The sequence below is a fragment of the Sus scrofa genome, chromosome 9, assembly GCF_000003025.6.
Source record: "Sus scrofa isolate TJ Tabasco breed Duroc chromosome 9, Sscrofa11.1, whole genome shotgun sequence".
In the NCBI taxonomy this organism is placed as follows: domain Eukaryota; kingdom Metazoa; phylum Chordata; class Mammalia; order Artiodactyla; family Suidae; genus Sus; species Sus scrofa.
Genome location: NC_010451.4, coordinates 1929599 through 1951457, shown reverse-complemented (window position 1 = coordinate 1951457; position 21859 = coordinate 1929599). Strand labels below are relative to the sequence as shown.

Sequence of the window (21859 nt, the reverse complement as noted above, 5' to 3'; positions counted from 1 at the left end):
TCCTGCATTCGCACCCGGCCTGTGTTATTCTCTCACTGTAAAACATGGAGGAGCATGAGTCTTAAATGACTCTCAGATCACACCTCCAGCAAGGACAGGCCAAGACTGATCCTGATTCAGCGGATTCAGCTGATCCTCATCCTTCGCAGATTCCGTGTTTTCGAAGTCACCTACTGGCTAACATTTATTTGTAACTCCAACCCAATTTTGCGCAGATATGCGCAGAGCAGTGAAGCATCTGAGTCACCTGGTCCCTGCGTCCTGGCTGAGGTCTAGGGAAGCAACAGTCTGTCCCAGTCTCAACTCATAAACAAGCGTCCTTTCCCTGGTCTGTTGGCACCACCTTCTGTTTTGTTTTGCTTTTTGCTCTTGTGTGCTCTTTGGTTTTGCTGGTTGCAAGGGCCCTCAGCATAGTGCTGAAGTGCCATCTAGTGTTGCCAAGGCCAAAGGGCCTGGGCTGTGCCTTGAGGAGAAAAGACTGTGATGGAGAGGCTTTGTTCGGACAGGAGTTATAGGGGCACCGGCCAAGTTCAATGCTAATGCATCAACAATACATATGAGAGAGGGTGACCTGAGACAGCCACGCACATAAAACCGCAGACTGATGGGAAACCACGTATCCCCGGGATTCAGACGCAGTGAACAGTGACTCAGCTGTAACCACGCCAGGCGCCACAGGCTGCCCTTGCTGCCCTTTTACCACAGCGTCAGGTGGGGCTCCATCCTCTCACCTGTTTCCGGAATGAAGGAGACGGCAGCCTGAAAGCCTCTGAAGGTCGAGGTTTCGTCCGACTGGAAGGTGATGGACATGACCTGGGAGGGGCTCACCACTGGGGCAGGAAGGACAAAGCCACACAGCCGAGCTGGTCCACACCCCGTCCAGGCATGACACAGTCGAGGGCCCAGCAAAGAGACGTGGCATTGGAGAGAAGAAAAAAGTTGTCCGTTAGGTAACTGTGAAGAAATAAACTTGTCCAGTGGATGTCACAATTCGTTTTCGAAACAGAAAGGCAGAGGACACCTTTTTACTGTGATTTAACCGCATGCATATTTCGATTCTGTTTATCCCCAAACACTCCCACCGGGAGTGCCAGTAGGGGAACTGGGTCCAGCCCCAGGGCCTATTTCAGTGGCCCTTTCCCCTCGGACCCCTAGGTCACCGCGGGCCTTCCACATTTTCGGATCAAATGGTTCTTGGATTCTCCCTGAAGCTGCTCCTGCCCCTGAGGTAGGAGGCGGGATGGTGAGAGCACAGGGAGGGATGGAGACGGAGCGGGGGGGGGGGGGCGGAGGAACACGGGGCCAGCTCCCTCTTCGTCCCTAAAAGGTTCCCAAGGAGAACTGGGTCCCGACGCGGAGGCTCGGGGGACACGCACCGATCTCCTCCTTCCTTTCCACGTCCGCGTGCGAGCTCACGTAGTCGGAGGTGCAGTCTCCACTCTCCTCTATCTCCAGGTTCTGAAAGGAGAGCTGAGAAGACTCCACGTTACATCCAGAGGGACTCACGGGAGGCACTGCCTGCCTTGGATTCGGCAGAGGAAACCCGAGCGTGGGCTTCGATGAGAGCGGTAACGGGTACCCACGTGTGGGTTACATCGCTCAGGAAACGATGCTAAACCAGCCTGCCACCCCTTCTGAAACATCTAAGCGCCCGAATACAAGGCGGGGGGGATGTGCAAGAGTCTTTTGGTGGGTTGTTTTGCGTTTTGAATTAAAGGCTCCTCTTTGGGTGTTTTTGTTTTTGTTTTTTTCGTTTTGAATTAGAGCCTCCTTTCTGTGGACTCATACTACACCAGTCTGGTTCTCCTCCTGGGTCTCGGACTCTTTTGGCTTCTTACACACACGAGAGCGCCGAGGTCTCCTCACTCTTACTCCTTCCCCGTTGTTTTGTAACGACTCTGCCTCCATACACTCTCTTGCTTTCAATTATGATTTTAAGAGGACAGCTTCTAAATAAATGCCTAACTCCAGCCTCACCCGGACTGCAGTGTCCAGATGGCCCACTCGTGCCGAGTGAGCCACCACACAGACAAATGGCCACAGCACCGCACACTGAAGGCCGAATACTCTCCGCATCCCGACGTTCAAAGCCCTCCGTCCTTTGAAGTCAGCCTCGCCCTCCTTCTACCATAGCCCGTGCTCCGGTTTCCTCTTCTGAATCCAAGGCAGACTCTAACCCTAACCCTAACCCTAACCCTAACCCTAACCCTAACCCTAACCCTAACCCGAACCTGTTCAGCGCTACACTTTTGTTATCCACGCCCCACAAAGTGTTTTGTTAGCAGTGTAATTGATAAGGAAGAAATGCTTGCTTCTAGAAACGGCCAGACCTGGATGAAACAAGCTACCTGGTACAGATGAAGGCAGTGTGTTGACAAAAGTGCACTGTTGCCATCTAGTGGTAGGTGCGGGTAATTACAGGGATACTTGGCTGGTCTGTTAGTCAAGTGTTTATCAAGAGCCTTGGGTGCCAGGGGCTAGGTTCTCGGTACTAAGGATACAGCAGCGAAGACATCAGATAAAAACCTCTGCCGTCATGGTGTCAACGTGAGCAATTCTGTGGCGATCCAGATCAAAGTCAGGGTCTCCAGAGTCTGTACCTTCACTAGATAATGTTTGGGGGCTTGAAAAATCCAGTGGCAGCTGGCCATGTTGCTGTAGTCTCGGGGATAGTGAAGACTCTGTATGAGGCCTTCTTCAAACAGGATAGTTAAGGAGCCGCAGCCTGAATCTGCAACACAGCACAAGGGAGAACGTCCAAACGCTGGCATCACCCGGGAACAGGGGACCCTCTGCCTCGTCCCCCTTTGTTCTCTCCCACGGGTTGGACCTGAACTGAGTCTTTAGGCAGTGCTATTGAGAAGGGACAGGACTGTGCACTGGTTTTCAGGAGCTCAGCAGACCCTCTCAGCTCACCTGGGTGCAGCAAGTGTGCGTGAGCAGGACCGAGGAAGGCTTCCCTGAAGCCCGCGTCTCACTGGCCTTGGGCTCCGCTCTGCCGTGGAGCCCAGTGGGCCTTGGGATAGGGCTTCCAACCCCTCTCCCCCTTCCTATGGGGCCTCTGCTTCTGCAAAAGGCCTAGTGTGTGATGAAAGCAAATGGTTTTACCAGGAAGGTAGTTTGGGTTAAGAGCTTTATAGGTGAGATTAAACCCAGCGGCGTCATCTGTGGTGTCAGAGATGAAGCTCAGCCTTATAGTGTTGGAGCCAATGAGCACCGATGAAGTCAGGATCTCGCCGCAGAATCTCCCTGCAGAGTAAAGATGGAGCGTCTTTGTTCAGAGCTGAGAGAGCAGCACCCGTTACAAGGCTCAGGGGGAACAGACCTTTCAGGATAGTGCAGGCTTGTCTAAACCGGGGCCTCTGAAATCAGCACTGCTGACATTTGGATCTGAAACGTTGTGTTCAGGCTGCTCCACACCCAGTAGGCTATTCTGCAGCATTCCCTGGCCTCCGCCCACCAGAGACCAGGAACATCTCCCCCAGTTGTGACCGTCAAAAATGCTCCTACGACACTGCCTACTGTCGTCCAGGCAAAATCATCTCCAGTTTAGAACCACAGAAACACACCTCCATTTCTGCTACTTTTTTTCTTTTTACGTCTGCACCTGCAGCTTACAGAAGTTCCCAGGCTAGGGGTTGAATTGGAGCTGCAGCTGCTGGCCTGCGCCACAGACACGGCAACCCTGGATCCTTAGCCCACTGAGTGAGGCTAGGGCTTGAACCTGCATTCCCGTGGACACTACGTTGGGTTCTTAACCCACTGAGCCACAATAGGAACTCCATTTCTGCTTCTTATATTAGTAACCTTTGTCTCCTACTCGTGGTTATCTGCTGGTATTTTCCTGCCGAGCTGGTCGAGGCAGGTAGAGTCACTTTCATGCTTAGGGGAGCAGCATTCTGTCTGGGAGGCACTGAGAGGCACTGCGGTAGGTCTACATTTTACTCCTGATGGGCTCCAGGTCTGGCAAATGAATCTAGGAAGCCTGGCTCCGTGGGAAGCTGCTGCAGCCCCTGACATGCACTTTGGCCTTACAGCCGTCACACGGGCTCAGATTTTACCCCTCTCCACCATCAATCCTAAAGTGGGAGACAGGAAGCGGGGTGTTACAGGGGCCTGAGGAGCAGAGCTATGGTTCCCGGGCCCCATTAAGTCAGCGCTAGTGTCCACTTGACAACATGAAAAGCCACTCACCCACGAGTACGTCTTCTAACGAATAGACTGACAGGTAACTGTGGGGACAAGATTCTGCATCAAAATCGGCAAAAGTAAGGAGCAGGTGCATCCCCTCTGGCACCACGAGGGTCCAGACACACAGCCTGCGGGGAGATACAGAGAGAGGGTGTGACTGCTCCGTAGCAGGCGGCTGTCACTGTCCCGCTAGTGGGGCAGAGACAAACGGGAGGTGGGAGCCAGGGGGAAGGGGGGCCGCAGGGGCTACTCACTGCTTGCGCTGGTAATACAGGAAGGGGCTTTCTGGGAAGTGCAGCTCCCCCTCTGATGCTCTGATCACACGATCCTGCTCACCGCATGAGGCTGGGAGGGAAAGCCCTGCGAATCAGGCCCACGGTGATGGCGCGCCCTCTCCTGCCAGAACCTGTAGAGACGCTAGGGCTTGCTGGTTCTTTGCGCATGCTTCCTTTCTGCAGGAAACCTTTTCCTGTCTTGGCTTTTATGGTACCCTCGTAGGTGACTGCTTGACCTTGAGACCCTATGACTCCTCCTTTACTCCTCTTTCTCTGACTCCATGATCCCACTGGATGAATACGGCTGTTTCGCCGCTTCTCCTCGTGGTCTGCATTCTCTCCGTAGGAGCCCTCTGACCCATCTCATTCACACCTTCCATTTCAAACCTTTCTATTTCTGCCTTTCGGAACCTCTGATTTTTCAGCCGCCCCCTAGATAGCTCCCGGAACGTCCTGTGCTGCCAGGGGGATTCCGCAGGGTCGGCCGGACTGCCTCCGCTTCTCATGTGATTACCTCGCGTGCCCTTCCTCGGCCTTTCATGCTCGGGGCTCGGCGCTGCTCTTCTTCTCTCTTCTCCCTCACCGCCTCACCGCAGGGACCAGCCCGTCCTGTCCATCCCACGTCTGTGCCCGCCACTGCCCGAGTCCAGGCCTTATTTTCTTGTCTTTTGAACTAATGTATAATCTCATAAATCCCCCTTGAATTATTTCCCCCTCCAACTGAATCCCCTTATGGCAGCATTAAAGTGTAGCTCTAATTTATTTATCTAATTAGTCAACTTCAGACTCAATAAAGTCTACGCTTTTTTGGGGGGCGTGCTCGACGCATGTGGAAGTTGCTAGCGGGGGCATCTGGGGGTCCTGCTGGGAAGGACCTGTTCTGACTGGCTGGGGACGAATGGCTCTGGATGCTCCAGGTGATGATTTTACGCCAGGGGAACCGACATTCAGAAATGCTACAGAGAAGTTCCCATCGTGGCTCAGCAGTAATGAACCCAACTAGCACCTGTGAGGACAGAGGTTCAATCCCCAGCCTCTCTCAGTGGGTTGAAGATCTGGCATTGCCGTGAGCTGTGGTATAGGTCACAGATGGGGCTTGGATCTGCTATGGCTGTGGCTGTGGCTGTGGCCAACAGCTGCAGCTCTGATTTGACCCCTTGCCTGGGAACTTCCATATGCTATGGGTGCAGCCCTAAAAAGACAAAACAAAAACAAAAACAAAAAAACTGCTAGAGATTAGTTCATGCTCCAGGCAGGGCAGGCTGCAAGAAATACCCACCTCTGTAGCTCTTCCTCCGCTTCCCTGGGAAAGAAAAGAAAGATGTGATTCAAGTTTTGTGGTTTCCTGAAAAATATTTCAAGAAGTTAACATCTCCCTGTCTCAAAAGTACAGAGGTTTTTAAGTTGATTTTTAACTAATGAAAATATAATCAGTGGAAAGAACAGAAGGGACAAATTGACAAAGCAGAAAAGGGGCCTTTGTGTTTTAAACGACTTCGCTCTTTTTATTAAGCCGGCTGGTTAGCTTGGAGAGGACACAAAGCAAGAAGAGGACATCTGGTCTACCCCTAACTTTGCATGGAGAGGGAGGCTGGAGGTAGATATAACACACAAGCAACCACAAAAGAGATGCAGGGATAGCTACCAGCTGAACGGAGGACTCCAATACCTTCCACTGTAATGTGGACTTGAAAACAAACTCAAGTTCCTCCTAATTTGAATTAACCCCTCTGGGAAAAAATAAAAGTCTCACAGATGCTGGAAACCTCCAGGTCAGAAGGCAATTACGCTGGATTTGTCGTCCAAGATGAAGTTTAAATTCGCTGAGTGGTCAGTCTGGTAGAAGGGTGTGCATAGACACCATCCTTTTCAGACTCACGGCGCCTGACTCTACGCGTGGTACACAGCATGACTGCCGTTTTGGTCTGAGTCACTCTCTGCTGTGGGTGGGCTGTCCTGTGCACTGAGGGATGGTCAGGAGCATCCACGGCCCCACCCCCAGATGCCAGGGGCACCCCTCCTCTGTCGTGACAACCCCAAATGTATCCAGACACTGTCCCCTGGGGTGGTGGGGAGAGGGGGTCAAAATTTCCCCGGTTGAAAACCACTGATCTCTGCTATAGCTGCTGAATCTTGCTGGTATCGTTGAGAAGTAAGTGGTAGAAACTGGTTACCAGATGAAGCCAGTTTTAATTAAAGGCAAATTGGACAAAGTCCAGGGTGGATGTATTCAAGTTTCACGGAATATGTGTATGCTGTACCACACAGCTTAGTTTATCCTTGTTTTAGACTCGGTAAACACCACAATCCCCATGTGAGACAATAAGAACAGAAGCAGAGGTTGTCTGCTCAGTGGTCCTGACTTGACTCTGCTGATGCTTTCTCTGGCTCTAGTGTCTTGACCTTACGTGCTGACTTGATTACCAATTTGGATGTGTCTGTGGATCCAGGGCAGCACTTTAGTAAGATCTGTGAAGATCCCAGGGGATCCTTGATCATCTTTCTGCAGATTTTTTCTCCAGCCTCGACCGCAGCCCAAACCCCAAGAAGTCACGCCCGCCAGTGTCCACGTCCCTTTCTTATTCCGGCACATGAGGGAACCCCCTGAATCTCCCTGCGGGAGAAAATATCTCTGTTATCATCACTGTCCGTGTCTGTCCCCAAAGTGCTCCGTCTCCCCTCAAAGACGCTAGATGAAGATCTGTGAATTTCCCCAGAGACCTGGGGGACCAGGGAAGCACAATTCGCAGGTGATCTCTAAATACCACTGAAGCCTATCAAGTCTACCTCCTTCCCCATCCTTCTCCCCCATCCTAGGCTTTCATCAGATACCAGATTTCCCCTCTCCTGTCTTATTCTACAGACTCAGAGAGATCTTGTCCAGCAGTACAATCAACCTCAGGTGTTGGTGAGCAGGAGGGACAGAGGGAAGAAGAGCTCCTTTATATACAAACTAGAAACCTCTGAATAGGGAGGTCACGTACCCTTCAGGGGTGGGGTACCCTGAATTCATTATTGATATCGTCTCTGTTATTTGGTCCTTTGGCAAAAGCAAAAGACCTCTGAATTCATAGTCTCTGGTAAAACAGGTTGTTTAGACGGCCCCTTTATCACTCCTGATCTTTCTTTCCAGAGTCAGTCTTCACTACATCCTTCTTTCAGCCCCTCATCTGATGACAAAGCCAAGGGAAACCCTGCCTGGGACCTGCCAGCTCGACCATTCCACCTACTTGGCATGCGTCTCTTCCTCCCTCTGGGAAGCCCGTGCAGAGAAACGTCTGCCCACTGATGGGTTTCTGTAGTGTCAGCAGAGCTGTAATACACTCGTCTTGGGTCAAAATGGGCAGGTCCACTTCCTGCAGGACTTGTGGGGCGATGCCGTCTAGGAAACACAGAAATGAGAACCCCAGCAAGGCACTCTTTCACCCTTCCCGAGTTGAAGCTGCCCCATTCCCATTCGTGTCTTCTGTAAAGATCTGGATTTCTAAGTACAATGGAATATTCTCTACTTTAAAACTGTTCATGCAATGGTCTTTTAAAAATTCTATTTTCTGATTACCCACCAGAAAGTTCTGAGAGCTGATCAAGAGTAGTGCATACAGGTCTCACCCTCATTCAGTCGGCCCCAGCCTGCAGTTGTGCAAATAAATCCAGGTGCAAATCGCTCCCCTGGCTCTGGAAGACACATGGGCCCCACAAACTGGTCTGCAGAAAAGAGGAGGGCTTGTTTCACCCATGGAGGAGGGGACCCCATAGCTGCTCACCAGTCGGCATCTAAGTGGGTCCCCAAAGACTTTGTAAGGATTGTGATATTTCTGTCTGGCACCTTCAGGGGTTACCAGTCAAAGAGAGAAAGACCCTCTACTGACCTCACATAATCCTGCATCTAAAGCCACGAGCAATAAGGGTTTCAGGTAGGGGAACCCCCACCTCAAATTCCCGTCTCCATAATTCTTGATCATATGGTACATAACTTATACTATAGGAAATGTGCTATGAAATGGAAGTTCTGGAGAACATGGGGCAGACAACTCAGAATAAGCTTCAAGTGTTTACCAAGGAAGTTCCCAGTGTGGCACAGTGGAAACGAATCCAGCTTGCATCCATGAGGATGCAAGTTCGACCCCTGGCCTCGATCAGTGGGTCAAGAATCTGACATTGCTGTGAGCTGTGGTGTAGGTTGCAGACACTGCTTGGATCCCGCAGTTGCTGTGGCTGTGGTGTAGGCCAGCGACTACAGCTCCTATTCAACCCCTAGCCTGGGAACCTCTATATACCATGGGTGTGGCCCTAAAAATCCACAGCAATAACAACATGTTTACCAAAGTGGAAAGCTCCAGCCATCTTCAAAAGAGCAATGTCATAATCCATTGGTTTCTTGGTGGAGAAATGTGGGTGTATGATGATGGTTTCAATGGTGAGGGTTTGCTCTCCCGGCTCGACATAGCTCAAGTCGTATTCTCCGGCAGTAACATTGAATGTTGATGCAATATTTCTATGGGTAGGAAACAGTAAAGGGGTGGATTTCATTGAACCTCTGGGTACAGCTGTAGTGGTGGCCAAACTGGCCTCTTCCAAACGACAAGAACAGAGAGTGCAGGGGTGAAGCCGCTGTACAGAGAAAGCTGGAATAATTCCAAATGCAGACGTTCCCAATGCGAGCGGGGGACTAGGAAAGACGGCCTCGTGTGAAGCCAACGGTGTGGTGGTACACGGACTGCTCCTCACTGCTCCTCGTTAAATGTCTAAAAACGCAGGTCCGCCGTAATTCAGGGCCCAACGCTCTGTTCAGCTCTGCGAGATGGTTGGCCTGGCCTCAGCCTCAGTGAGATCCCTTGGGAAGTCTTTGGGATTCCTGCCAAGCATGCGGCTTTACCGTCAGAGATCTAATGCATAACGCACACGATGAGAGACCATAGACGGCGCCATAGATACACCGTAGCTCTGAAGTCCCACAGAGTTCACTCCCTCAGGGCTCTGCGACTGATTAAACAGTGGCAAGTGGGAACCTTCCCTCCTCTCCTTCTGTTTGTGATTCAGAGATCTAGCATGACGTAGGAAGCATCATTCTATTTCCTTTCTACCTGCAGCAAAGTTGCCAGAGAGGAAATTGACAGGATAGACTGAAGTGGATTAAAAGCTTTGGGCTTGCCAGCCTTGGGGATTTGGAAGTGATGGCTTTATACAAAATCAGAAAGGGCATCGTTTTCTCTTGGTATACCGCCACTGTTCGGGGCTCTATTAGGTACCTAACCTACTACACAGCATCTCTCGAGCCTAACCATCTGCCACATTGCAGTGGAGTCATCAGCTGACTCTTCTTTAGACTATCAACCCTCTGGGGGCAGGAATCATGTCAGTCACCTTTGTGTCTTTGGTACCCACTAGTGTCTTGCACTAAGTATATGTCCAGGAGATATTTTCAGCCTTTAAATGAAAAAGGGCGAATATGGGGCATGATCTTGCAGCCTTATGCGTGTCGAGAGCACTAACAACAACAGACTGTCTGGGGCACACAGATGGCAGATGAAAGAGCGAAGTTGTTAGAGTGCTGCTCAGAGAGGCAGGATCAAAAGGAAGGAAGACACAGGAGCCTTCTTCATGTCTCACTGGCCTCCCCTCATTTCCTTTTATCCACTTACTAAGATGCATAATGAAATGGATTTTTTTCACTGAAATTCAAAAAAAACTAGGAGAGAATTTTCACAAATCAATCTTTATAATGCTTTTTCCCCACTTGGATATTATTCTTTATTAACCTCTAGTCAATTTTAGGGAAACAAAGTATTCACTCCCAGAAGGAATGCATGTTTTCCCACCAAGGTGAGTCCCCTCTGGCCACATCAATGGGCCCTATTTGTGTTACGCAGTTAAGATGTTCCCCCACCAAAGTGTACACCACACAGTTGTGTGTTTTAATAGTCATTGCTGCTGATTATTTATTTAGTTCGTCAGTTAGTTATTGCTGCTGATTATTTATTTATTTAGTCAGTCAGTTATTGCTGCTGATTATTTAGTCAGTTAGTTACTGCTGCTGATTATTTAGTCAGTTAGTTACTGCTGCTGATTCCAAGAGAGAATCAGGGTAATCAGACCTTCAAGGATGAGCTGGGCCTTCCCTACCTGTTAGCAACGCAGTGAGCAGCTGTGATCACCCACCGTGGAGAGATGATGGTCCCACCACAGACATGCTTCTGCCTTCGTTTCAGAGACACCTGAATTGCAAAGATCTTAAATGGCAACGGGTTAATGCCCTGGGGTCTCCCCAAACTTGGAGACTGAGTATATTCTGAAAAATAGATCCAGATATCTTACTCATAAATATCAGAAATCACGGATCTTACTCATAAATACCAGAAATCACAGACAGTGAAATGGTAAAACACACTACAGCTCAGAAAGAAGAGAGATGCTGGAGCCGGAATATTCCCACCCCCGGTCTGTAGGGGAGCTAGTTGATTTGAGGGTATTGGCTATAAGGTTTTAGTAAAATTGGTAGTAAAAATTGTATTGCTGTATGTATTGATTGATAAATGGTACTGATGTATTTATATGATGCTGTTGACTCAGACTGTTGCTCTAAAAATATGAACAATATGAACAATATCTGTGAATGAAGATAAAGAAAGAGAAGCATAAGATGTAGCAGAGTCCAGAAGAAGAAGTTTGGGATCAAGGCAATATGAAGGCTGAAGGGGTCTTCCAGTTTCTGTTCCAAACCTTCCAAACCTCCTAGAGAGATAGTCTGGATGTAGAACCTTCTCATACTCTTCAATTATTTGACCTCTACAACTTCTTCAAGCTTACTTTTTAAGCCACCTCTAGAATATCTTTTCTTTTCTTTTTAAGTGGACATATTGCTGCATATGGAAGTTCCTGGGCCAGGGATTGAATCCAAGCCACCGCTGCCACCTACACTGCAACTGTGGCAATGCTGGATCCTTCAACCCACTGCACCGGGCAGGGGATAGAACCCATGCTTCCACAGCAACCTGAGCCACTGCAGTCAGATTCTCAACCCACTGCACCATGGGAAATCCTACAATGCATTTTCTATCTTTGGATTATCCTACTCATGGTATTTGGTTTGACCCCAACATGACTTATAGGGTACAAGTAAACACTTTTAATTCTACTGTTGGAATCAGAGAAGAAGTGATTTATTAGAATTGTCTCCTTTTTGACCAAAAATTATTCCAAGAATAATTGAAAAAAATTAATACAGAGAAAAGGCGAACAACAAAGCACAAGTATGAAAAAGGCAATGAGTCACCCTGACTATGACTTGAATATGGGCTTCTGAATTGACGAGATAACCAAACGACCAAGTAAGAAATGGATCTTTCAACTCTTCACCCAAGTAATTAATTCGTCAGTTAAAAAATGGCAATGACTCAGCCATTCCATTAGCCCACTGGACACAAAATCAATCAAAAACCTTTACCAAACATGCACTGATCCAGAAGTTAATATGATTGACTCAAGAGAAGTAAAAAGAGAGAGCTATTGTTCTACTTATAGAATGAAGATGGAAGAATACAGCTTGGCTCCCAGGGTGAAGAAAATTGGGAGACTTTCAAAGACAGTAAGTGTGAACATCAGAGGCTGCAGGCAGAAGCACAGGCATTTCCATGGTGTGGGAGAGCCAGAACATTTGACTGAGACAGAATTCCTAGGACGTTACCCACTAAAGATGCAGCACTCCTGGCCATTCCCTGAGAGGTCCCATGGTGTAGGCATGAACCTCACATCCCACACGCAAAGTAGACCTGTGAGTATGACAATGCTGACTTCCTTACCATCTTTAACTATAAAAAGATAAGCATATTTTAAGCATATTTATTGAATCAGAACATTTTTTTACATGGTACATTTTGGAGCAAGCCAACAGTGCTTGTAGCTGTTATGCACACATCTTTTCTAGAACTCGGCTGATGCATATCACGAGGGTCTTGGGTCACTGTACACACTCTGAGATCACAAAGAACATGCATATCGGAGTTCCCGTCGTGGCGCAGTGGTTAACGAATCCGACTAGGAACCATGAGGTTGCGGGTTTGGTCCCTGCCCTTGCTCAGTGGGTTAACGATCCGGCGTTGCCGTGAGCTGTGGTGTAGGTTGCAGACGCGGCTCGGATCCCGCGTTGCTGTGGCTCTGGCGTAGGCCGGTGGCTACAGCTCCGATTCAACCCCTAGCCTGGGAACCTCCATATGCCGCGGGAGCGGCCCAAGAAATAGCAACAACAACAACAACAATAACAACAACAAAGACAAAAGACAAAAAAAAAAAAAAAGAACATGCATATCACCATGAGATCTTGGGGAGCTAAGCGGAGTGGAGCATACTCGTGAGTGAGTGGCGTGGGATTCTGAGAGGTCTCATCCTGAGACCCACTTCTATTTACCCGTCACTTCCCTGAGCCTCACCTGCCAAGGGTAGGCTCCCTTTTCCACTTGGTTTCCCCCAACAATACGACTGAAAATGCTAAGGTGGCTCAAAGGCTGTACCTTCATCCGACTCTGCCCGCAAGTGGGAACTAGGGGGGAAACAGGACAAAAAATTAGTGATTAGACAGTTCTGAGCACTAAGGGGTACAGGAGACTCTTCTGAGTGAGAAAGTAAAACATGGGTATGTAGAAAATTTCCCAAAATGGCTTTAATTGAGGGATTTGCTGTGAACTGCAGTACAAGAGATTGTCCAGCTTTTTCACAAAGAACATTCATGTCATGAAGAAATCTGTTTTTCTGATATGAGGCTTAAGGGTCTCAGAGGTAGCTACCCACTGGGTTAGTGCAAATACAGCCTCTTTGGTTCTAAATATTTTCTAGGAGAGTCTAGAATGCCCTGCTCATGATCACCCCACTCCTTTACATACTTGGATCCTCCAATGCCTGTTCTTCAGCTTGGAGATCACCTCAACTGAGCAGTCCTCCTTGATTTATGTGAAACGTGTCTCCCCTTTCGTCGTTTTTGCCCTACAGGATTGTCATAGCGCATTGTTTGTCTATCGCCCTTCTTGCACTATGAGCTACTTAAAAAAACCTTAGGTTTTATTCAGCTCTGTACTCCCAACGTTTAGCACAATTCATAGCATTCAGTAGACACTTAGAACAATTGGAAGGATGGACAAGTGTTTTTTCTTGAGAACATATCCTTGAAAGCATAGCTGTTTAGATTATTATGTTAAAATATGCAAATTTTTTGAGTAACTTCTCATTTAATCCCCATTCTTGGCCTGTGAATCAGGCACTCTTACCCTCACATTACAGATGGGAAAATGAATCAAAGACATGCAAAGCTAATTAATGGCAAAACATGGATGTAACACTGTCTGTTGATTCTGAACCCAATATAGGCATGGCATTGAATCAAAAGTTAATTTTCTAGCTGCTTCAGCTGAATGAATTGTAAATACCTTAGACACAAAATTTACTATTTCCTGAAATCATTGGAGCAAAGACAAAAAAAACGATAATTCTTCAGGCTGATACAAATAAGAGTATAGAGAAGCATGCCAAGAACTGTTTTCAGCTTATGTTACTTAAGGGGAAAAAAACCATTTACATATATACAATACACTACAGTGAACATGCTTCATGTTTCCCAGAAATATAATTTTTAAAAATATTACAAGGGCTTCTAAATTTATGCTGATTTCCCAGATTTGCTCCATGAAAGGGGATGGGATTGCGGAATGCATCCAAATAAGTGACCAATCCCAGTTTTCTCTAGATCAGTTCAACTTGTCCCAGTTGTATTCCATAAAAGTTCTATTCAGTTTAATATGCTGATTGTAGGAAAGAAGTCCAAATTAATTATATGAAAACCAACTAGGTCTCCGAATTATATTTGCCTCTCCTGTTTTCCTAAATAAATATGGAGGGAAATATGTTCATTGCCAGCCAAGGTTCTTTCTTTAAAGGTAGCTATAGAATTCACTTGGAACTTACCTTTGGGGAGAGCGAGAGTTGCAGATTTATTTTGTCCCAAGAAGATCATTCCAAGTAGTAAGATGAGCTTATTCTTGTTCATATGCATTTTGAAACTCAGGGTTTTCCCCTGAAATTTTAGAGAGACTGAAGAGAACCAAAATAGAAAGCCTTGAGAGCAGCAATATACCAATTTAAAAGAAAGTTGTTCATTAGCCAAGATCAAGGCATTCAACCATGTCCATATGATATTTCTGAATGTGGTTTCTTGCAAAGATCTCTGCAAGATGTGGGGAGTCAACCACAGAGACAAAGTCTTGATCAAGCAACAGTACTGGTCCATTACGCCCACGTCAATGCACCGCTTCCCCCAAAGTCCATCTGGCCAGCCAAGAGATTGGTGCCTAAGACGTCCATCTGCAAACATTACTTGCATCTTGGGAGATGTTATCAATTCCTAGAAGACGACTGAATATCAATTTTGTCTTTATTTGCAAGGATAAATATTTCTTCACTCTTGTGAACAACCCATTAGTATATGCTAAAGCACTTGTCTTTCTCCTGTTTCCCAAATGTAAATGGGTAATTATAGCCATGTGTTAGAAGAGAGGAAAGAATTTGGTAGCACACTCAGGAAGTGAAGCTGCTAGATTGTCATTTAGGATACTATCCATTTGGGGCATTTGTGAATTTTCATGCTTTCACCATTTTTTTTTGTGAGTGTGTTTATGGAAAGCAAAAACTAAATTGCCTTAACTTTTGCACCTGGTAGGTGATGTGGCAGTGGCATGTGGCTCTGATAACATTCAAGTCTTCCTTTTCTTTGGCTGAGTTTCTGGGCTGTGGTCAGTGTGTGGAGAAACACTTGTGGATTGACCAATGGCATCCATGAACACACTGTAATTGTGATAGCATCTATGAGATTTTTTTTTCCTGTCAACTTTTACAAATTACCTCCCCTAAACAGAAAATGTCAAACCAGAAGCCTCTAACTTCCTTGTGGAGACTTTCACCCCTCTACAAAACAAGTCTATAAAAACACAATACATACACATAATATACAGGAAAAACAAAGGAGTTTTAAACTTTGTGAGTATTGCAAATTTAGGGAACAGTCCAGACTATGGCCTTATGAAAAGAGGGAAACTCAAACACCAATTGAGGCTTTATCCACAAATACTCAGCAAGAAAATAATATCTTCGAAATGCTGAGCAAAAATAATTATCAACTTAGAATGTTTTGCCCAGCTAAGAGATCACTTAAGGCTAAGAGTGACATAAAGATATTTTCAGGGAAAAAAAACAAACACTTGAAAGGATTTAATGTCTGTATACCATTGCTAAGAGAGCCACTAAATGAAGAAAGCACATTAGAAGAAAGAAATTGAGTCTATAAGGAAGGAGAGGGATGTAAGAAGCAATGATGAATAAAGAAAAAAAATGGTAAAACACATATAAATCTAACCAAGAATAATATAACAATAGTAATAATACTGTAACAATATAGTAATAATACAGTAACAATAGCAACAACCAAGATGAGGTTATGTGGTGAAGTTTTCTAGTTGTCTATCCAATGTATAGTCTCCTCTTTTTTTTTCTTGGTAACAGAACCCTGATTTTGTTGAGTGCTTCAAAGTGTTCAACTTTTTTTTTAATGGGCCAAACCCATGGCCTATGGACGTTCCCAGGCTAGGGGTCGAATAGGCGCTGCAGCTGCTGGCCTATGCCACAGCTCAGGGCAATGCTGAGTCCTAGACCCACTGTGTGAGGCCTGCATCTTCATGGATACTAGTCAGGTTCATTATTGCTGAGCCACAAGGGAAACTCATGATTTCTGAATTTAATCCTAACAAATCTCTATTTTATAAGTAAGGAAACTGAGGTTTAGAAAGATGATGTCACTTGCTCAAGGTTACACAGCTGGAAAGTGCCAGCATCTTGATTCCAAATCAGTTACTCAAGCAATCTGGCTCCAGAGCCCCAATTATCCTTCCATATAATTCCCACCTCTCCCAGGACTGGCCAGATCTTGTAGATTATCAGGCTGAAGACCCACCCATGCTGGGGTGGTTTATGGGCACTTCACTGTCATTCCTGTGCTGGGTGGGAAGGTGCGCCATCACTTCCTGGGGGGCGAGGGTGCCAAGCAAGCCACCCCAGGCTTGCCACCAGGACCTCCAGCCAGGAAACAAGTGTTCAATTTTAAAATGTTTTCCTTGGATATATACCCAGGAATGGAATCGCTGGATCATAAGATAGTTCTATTTTTTAGTTTTTAAAGGAACCTCCAAATTGTTTTCCATTGCCGCTGCGACAATTTACCTTCCCACAAGGAGAGCACAAAGATTTACTTTTCTCCATATCATTGCCAACATTTGCTATTTGTGGTCTTTTTGACTACATCCACTCTGATGTCTCAGTGTGCTTTTGATTTGCACTTCTCTGATAATTAGCAATGTTGAGCATCTTTTCAATGTTACTTGTAGGAACCTGTATATCTTCTTTGGAAACATGTCTATTCAGATATTCTGCCCATTTTAAAATCTGGTTGTTTGTTTTCTGATGTTGAGTCGTATGAGCTGTTTATATATGTTGGATACCAACCTGTTATTAGTCATGTCACTTGCAAATATCTTCTCTCACTCAGGACTCTGTCTTTTCATTTTGTTGATGGTTTCCTCTGCTGCGCCAAAGCTTTTCAGTCTACTTAGGCTGTTTGTTTAGTTTTGCCTTTGTTTCCCTTGCTCTAGGAGACTTAGCAAAAAAAATGTTGCTATCATATATGTCAAAGAGAATTCTGCCTATGTTTTTTTCTAAGAGTTTTATGGTTTTTGGTCTTACACTTAGGTCTTTCGTCCATTTGAGTTTATTTTTGTATATGGTGTGAGAAAGTGTTCTAATTTCATTCTTTAGCATGTAGCTGTCCAGTTTTTCCAGCACCATTTATTGGAGACTCTGTCTCTTCCCCATTGCCTTGTTGTAGATTAATTGACCACAAGTGTGTGGGGTTATTTCTGGGCTCACTATTCTGTTCCATTGATATATGTATCTGTTTTTGGGTTGATGACTAGCTTTGTGGTACAGTTTGAAATCAAGGAGCATTGATGCCTCCAGCTTTGTTCTTCTTTCTCAAGATTATTTTGGCTATTTTCACTCTTTACATTTCCATATAAATTTTAAAATTATTTGCTCTAGTTAGGTGAAAAATGTGATTTTTTTTAAAGGAATTGCATTGAATCTGTAGATTGCTTTGGGTAGTATGGTCATTTTAGCAATATTAGTTCTTCCTGTCCATAAAAAATGTATATCTTCCATATGTTTGTGTTATCTTCAGTTTCTTAGTGTCTTATAGTTTTCAGAGTACAGGTCTTTTAACTACATACTTAGGTTTATGCTTAGTCTTTTTATACTTTTTGATGAAATGGTAAATGGGATTGTTGCCTTAACTTATCTTTCTGTTCATTGTTAGCATATAGAAATGCAACAGATTTCTGTGTATTAATTTTGAATGCTGCAACTTTACTGAATTCATTGATGAGCTCTAGTAGTATTTTTGTTTTGTGTTTTTATCCTTTTCTATCTATAAACTTATGTTTATTATTTATTTCATCTACAAACAATTCAGTATATATTACATTTAAGAACTCATAAAAAACATAAGCACAATAGCATTAGTAAACCAAAAAATAATTATTTAATATCAAGTATTTGGTGTTTGAATTTTCTTAATTGTCTTACTTTTTTTTTTTTTACAACTGTGTTGAGTTAAAGTCTAAAGACAGTCTACCCTTTTCATTTAGTTTTGTATTTTGTGCCTTTTTAAGCTATAGCTTCCTATCATCTTGCCTGTGCAGTTGTTTTTATTCAATAAATTGGTTAGTGTCTAGAATTCTCTACATTATGTGTTTTGCTGATTGCATAGCTATTGCATTTCGTGTGTTCCTAAAACCTCTGTGTGAACTGTGAACTGGTAGGTACATCGAGATAGAGTCTTCACCAGATCCAGGTTAGATTTTTGGCAAGAAATTTTATAGTAGTGTTGTGTGTATTATGTTGTACATAATATGCATATAGCTTTATAGTAGGGTTTCTATTACATCATACCATGAGGCTCATAATATCTGGTTGTCCTTTGTGTGATTTTAAAGTTAATAAGTATGTTCATATTCACTCAGTATAAAGTCCCTCATATTTTTTCACTTACTGATTCTAAACGGCCCTTGGTAATCATGACCTAGATCCATTGTTTCTAGTGGTTATAAAATGAGTATATTCTAGCCTTATTCCTTCTGTGTTTATCAACTAGAACTATTTTATAAAGAGTTTTTTCATCAATTATATAAGTACTTTACAGTATATTTGATATAGGAAAGTTAAGGCAAACGCTTGTTTCTTTAAAAATTTTTTTAATGATTTTTATTTTTTCCACCATAGCTAGTTTACAGTGTTCTGTCAATTTTATACTGTACAGCAAGGAGACCTAGTTACACATACATGTATACATTCTATTTTCTCACATTATCATGCTCCATCATAAGTGACTAGACATAGTTCCCAGTGCTACACAGCAGGATCTCATCACTTATTCATTCCAAAGGCAATAGTTTGCATCTATTAACCACAAACTCTCAGTCCATCGTGATCCCTCCCCCTCCCCCTTGGCAACCACAAGTCTATTCTCCAAGTCCATGATTTTCCTTTCTGTGGAAAGGTTCATTGGTGCCATATGTTAGATTCCAGATATAGGTGATATCATATGGTAATTGTCTTTCTCTTTCTGACTTACTTCACTCAATATGAGAGTCTCTAGTTGCATCCATGTTGCTGCAAATGGCATTACTTCATTCTTTTTTATGGCTGAGTAGTATTCCATTGTGTATATCTACCACATCTTCCCAATCCAATCATCTGTTGTATGGACATTTAGGTTGTTTCCATGTCTTGGCTACTGTGAATTGTACTGCAATGAACATGTGGGTGCATGTGTCTTTTTAAAGGAAAGTTTTGCCTGGATATATGTCCAAGAGAGGGATTGCTGGGTCATACGGCAGTTCTATATTTAGTTTTCTAAGGTACCTCCATACTGTTTGCCATAGTGGTTGTACCAATTTACATTCCCACCCACAGTGTAGGAGGGCTCCCTCTTCTCCACAGCCTCTCCAGCATTTGTTATTGTGGACTTTTTAATGATAGCCATTCTGACTGGTGTGAGGTGGTACCTCATAGTGGTTTTGATTTGCATTTCTCTAATAATCAGGGATGTTAAGCATTTTTTTCATGTGTTTTTTGGCCATCTGTGTATCTTCTTTGTAGCAATGTCTACTTAGGTCTTTTGCTCATTTTTCCATTGGGTTGTTGGCTTTTCTGCTGTTGAGTGGTATAAGTTGTTTGTATATTTTAAAGATTAAGCCCTTGTCAGTTGCATAACTTGAAACTATTTTCTCCCATTCTGTAAGTTGTTTTTTTTTTTTTTTTTTGGTTTCTTTTTGGTTTCCTTTGCTGTTCAAAAGCTTGTCAGTTTGATTATGTCCCATTGGTTTGTTTTTGCTTTTATTTCCGCTGCCTTGGAAGACTGACCTGAGAAAACACTTGTGAGATTGATGTCAGAGAATGTTTTGCCTATGTTCTCTTCTAGGTATTTGATGGTGTCTTGTCTTATGTTTAAGTTTTTAAGCCATTTCGAGTTTATTTTTGTGCATGGTGTGAGGGTGTGTTCTGCGGGGAGCCAAGGAGATGCAGGAGGCCAAGGAAGGGAACTAGCTTGACAGCACAGTTCCGAAGGCAGGTTTAGAAATAGGGAAAAGGGCTTACCTGGCGGCACAGTTCTGAGGGCAAGTTCTAAAAATAATGAGGCTTACCTGCTAACCCAACAACAATGGCTACAATAACAAAATGAAGGCTTTGCACAACAGTGCAGGAATAAAAATCACTTCTTGGAAAAATCAGTCTTGTTATTTACTTATTATTCAATCATTCCTGTTATTTGTTTGTTATTCTTTGTTATTTTCCTATATTGTTTTGTGACTCAATAAAATTGGAACAACAAAAAATTGGAACAGTAATAAAATAATAAGAGCTTTACCTTGGTTAAATTCCCCCTATTCAGATCCAATGTAGGTAAAAACAAGTATTCATTAGTTTGTTACAAGTAAGAATAGGTTTTAGAGATAGGTAATTGTGTATGTACAATAGGTTAAGAATAGGTTAGACATACACGAAAAAACATAATAATAATCTTGCTTTTAATGAATTTTGTAAAAAGCTTTTAAGTTTTAGGAAATTAAGTTGCTTTGATATAAAAAATATTTTCTCATACTGTCCCCTGACCATAACACTTTGAAGTTAGTACCCCAAGCTTTAATCTAAAAGATGAAGCTTTGTAAATGTCAAATTCTTGTGCTTGTGACCTTTCTAGTTGTTAAAGATTAGCTTAAAACAGTAACAGGTGGTGCTTGCTAAAAGTAACCACAAAACATTTTGTACTGAATCGCCTTATTTTCATATAATGTTTTTTCCACATGATGTTTTGTACCCATTATAGTTTTACATGATATATTGTATCCATTGGTTTTAATTAAAATCCTTAGAATACAATGTATATCTACTGTACCATGTAATCTAAAAGTGTAACCTTTAAAAATATGACCTAAGCACTGTAATGTAAGTTACAATTAAGCTGTCTATATAAACTGCTACTTATGCTAATAAAATTTGAGCAGTCCAGTGCTCTGAGAGAAGGGACAAAGAGGCTGTCTCCGTGTGCATCCCCGACACTGTCCATCCCCATAGGGACACCGGCAGTGTTCCAGTTTCATTGATTTACATGTGGCTGTGCAGTTTTCCCAGCACCACTTGCTGAAAAGACTCTCTTTTCCCCATTTTATATTCTTGCCTCTTTTGCCAAAGATTAATTGAGCATAGGTGTCTGTGTATATTTTATTTCTGGGTTCTCTATCTGTTCCATTGGTCTGTATGTCTGTTTTGGTACCACTACGACACTGTCTTGATGACTGTGGCTTTGTCATATTGCCTGAAGTCTGGGAGAGCCATGCCTCCTGCTTGGTTTTTGTTCCTCGGAATTGCTTTGGCAATTCTGGGTCTTTTGTGGTTCCATATAAATCTTTGGATTGTTTGTTCTAGTTCTGTGAAAAATGTCATGGGAAATTTGATAGGGATTGCATTGAATCTGTAGATTGCTTTGGGTAGTATGGCCATTTTTACAATATTAATTTTTCCAGTCCTGGACCATGGACTATCTTTCCATTTCTTTGAATCCTTTTTAATCTCCTTGATTAATGTTTTATAGTTCTCAGCATATAAATCTTTCATCTTCTTGGTCAGGTTTATTCTCAGGTGTTTAATTTTTTTGGATGCAATTAAAAAATGTATTGTATTTTTGCATTCCCTTTCTTTTTCTTTTTGTCTTTTGTCCTTTTAGGGCTGTACCCATGGCTTATGGA

The 21859-nt window shown here is 44.0% G+C and overlaps 1 protein-coding gene across 1 annotated transcript; it reads right to left on the bottom strand.

Moving 5' to 3' along the window:
* On the bottom strand, nucleotides 601-14505 carry OVCH2 (ovochymase 2). Its single transcript, XM_021102643.1, has 14 exons — nucleotides 14418-14505; nucleotides 12893-13002; nucleotides 10590-10681; nucleotides 8781-8961; nucleotides 8076-8166; nucleotides 7697-7848; nucleotides 6891-7080; nucleotides 5746-5769; nucleotides 4446-4536; nucleotides 4195-4319; nucleotides 3109-3249; nucleotides 2601-2731; nucleotides 1377-1470; nucleotides 601-863 (listed from the first exon to the last, which is right to left on the bottom strand). Exons 1-14 carry the CDS (start codon nucleotides 14503-14505, stop codon nucleotides 697-699), a joined length of 1677 nt encoding a protein of 558 aa, XP_020958302.1. The 3' UTR covers nucleotides 601-696.

Excerpts from the sequence above, each read along its gene's own strand:
- OVCH2 (XM_021102643.1), bottom strand. The coding sequence starts at position 14,505 with ATGCATATGAACAAGAATAAGCTCATCTTACTACTTGGAATGATCTTC. Across the intron at positions 4,320-4,445 it reads CTGTATTACCAGCGCAAGCA|GCTGTGTGTCTGGACCCTCG; the intron begins GTGAGTAGCCCC and ends ATCTCCCCGCAG. Across the intron at positions 1,471-2,600 it reads CCAAACATTATCTAGTGAAG|CTCTCCTTTCAGAACCTGGA; the intron begins GTACAGACTCTG and ends GAGTCTTCTCAG.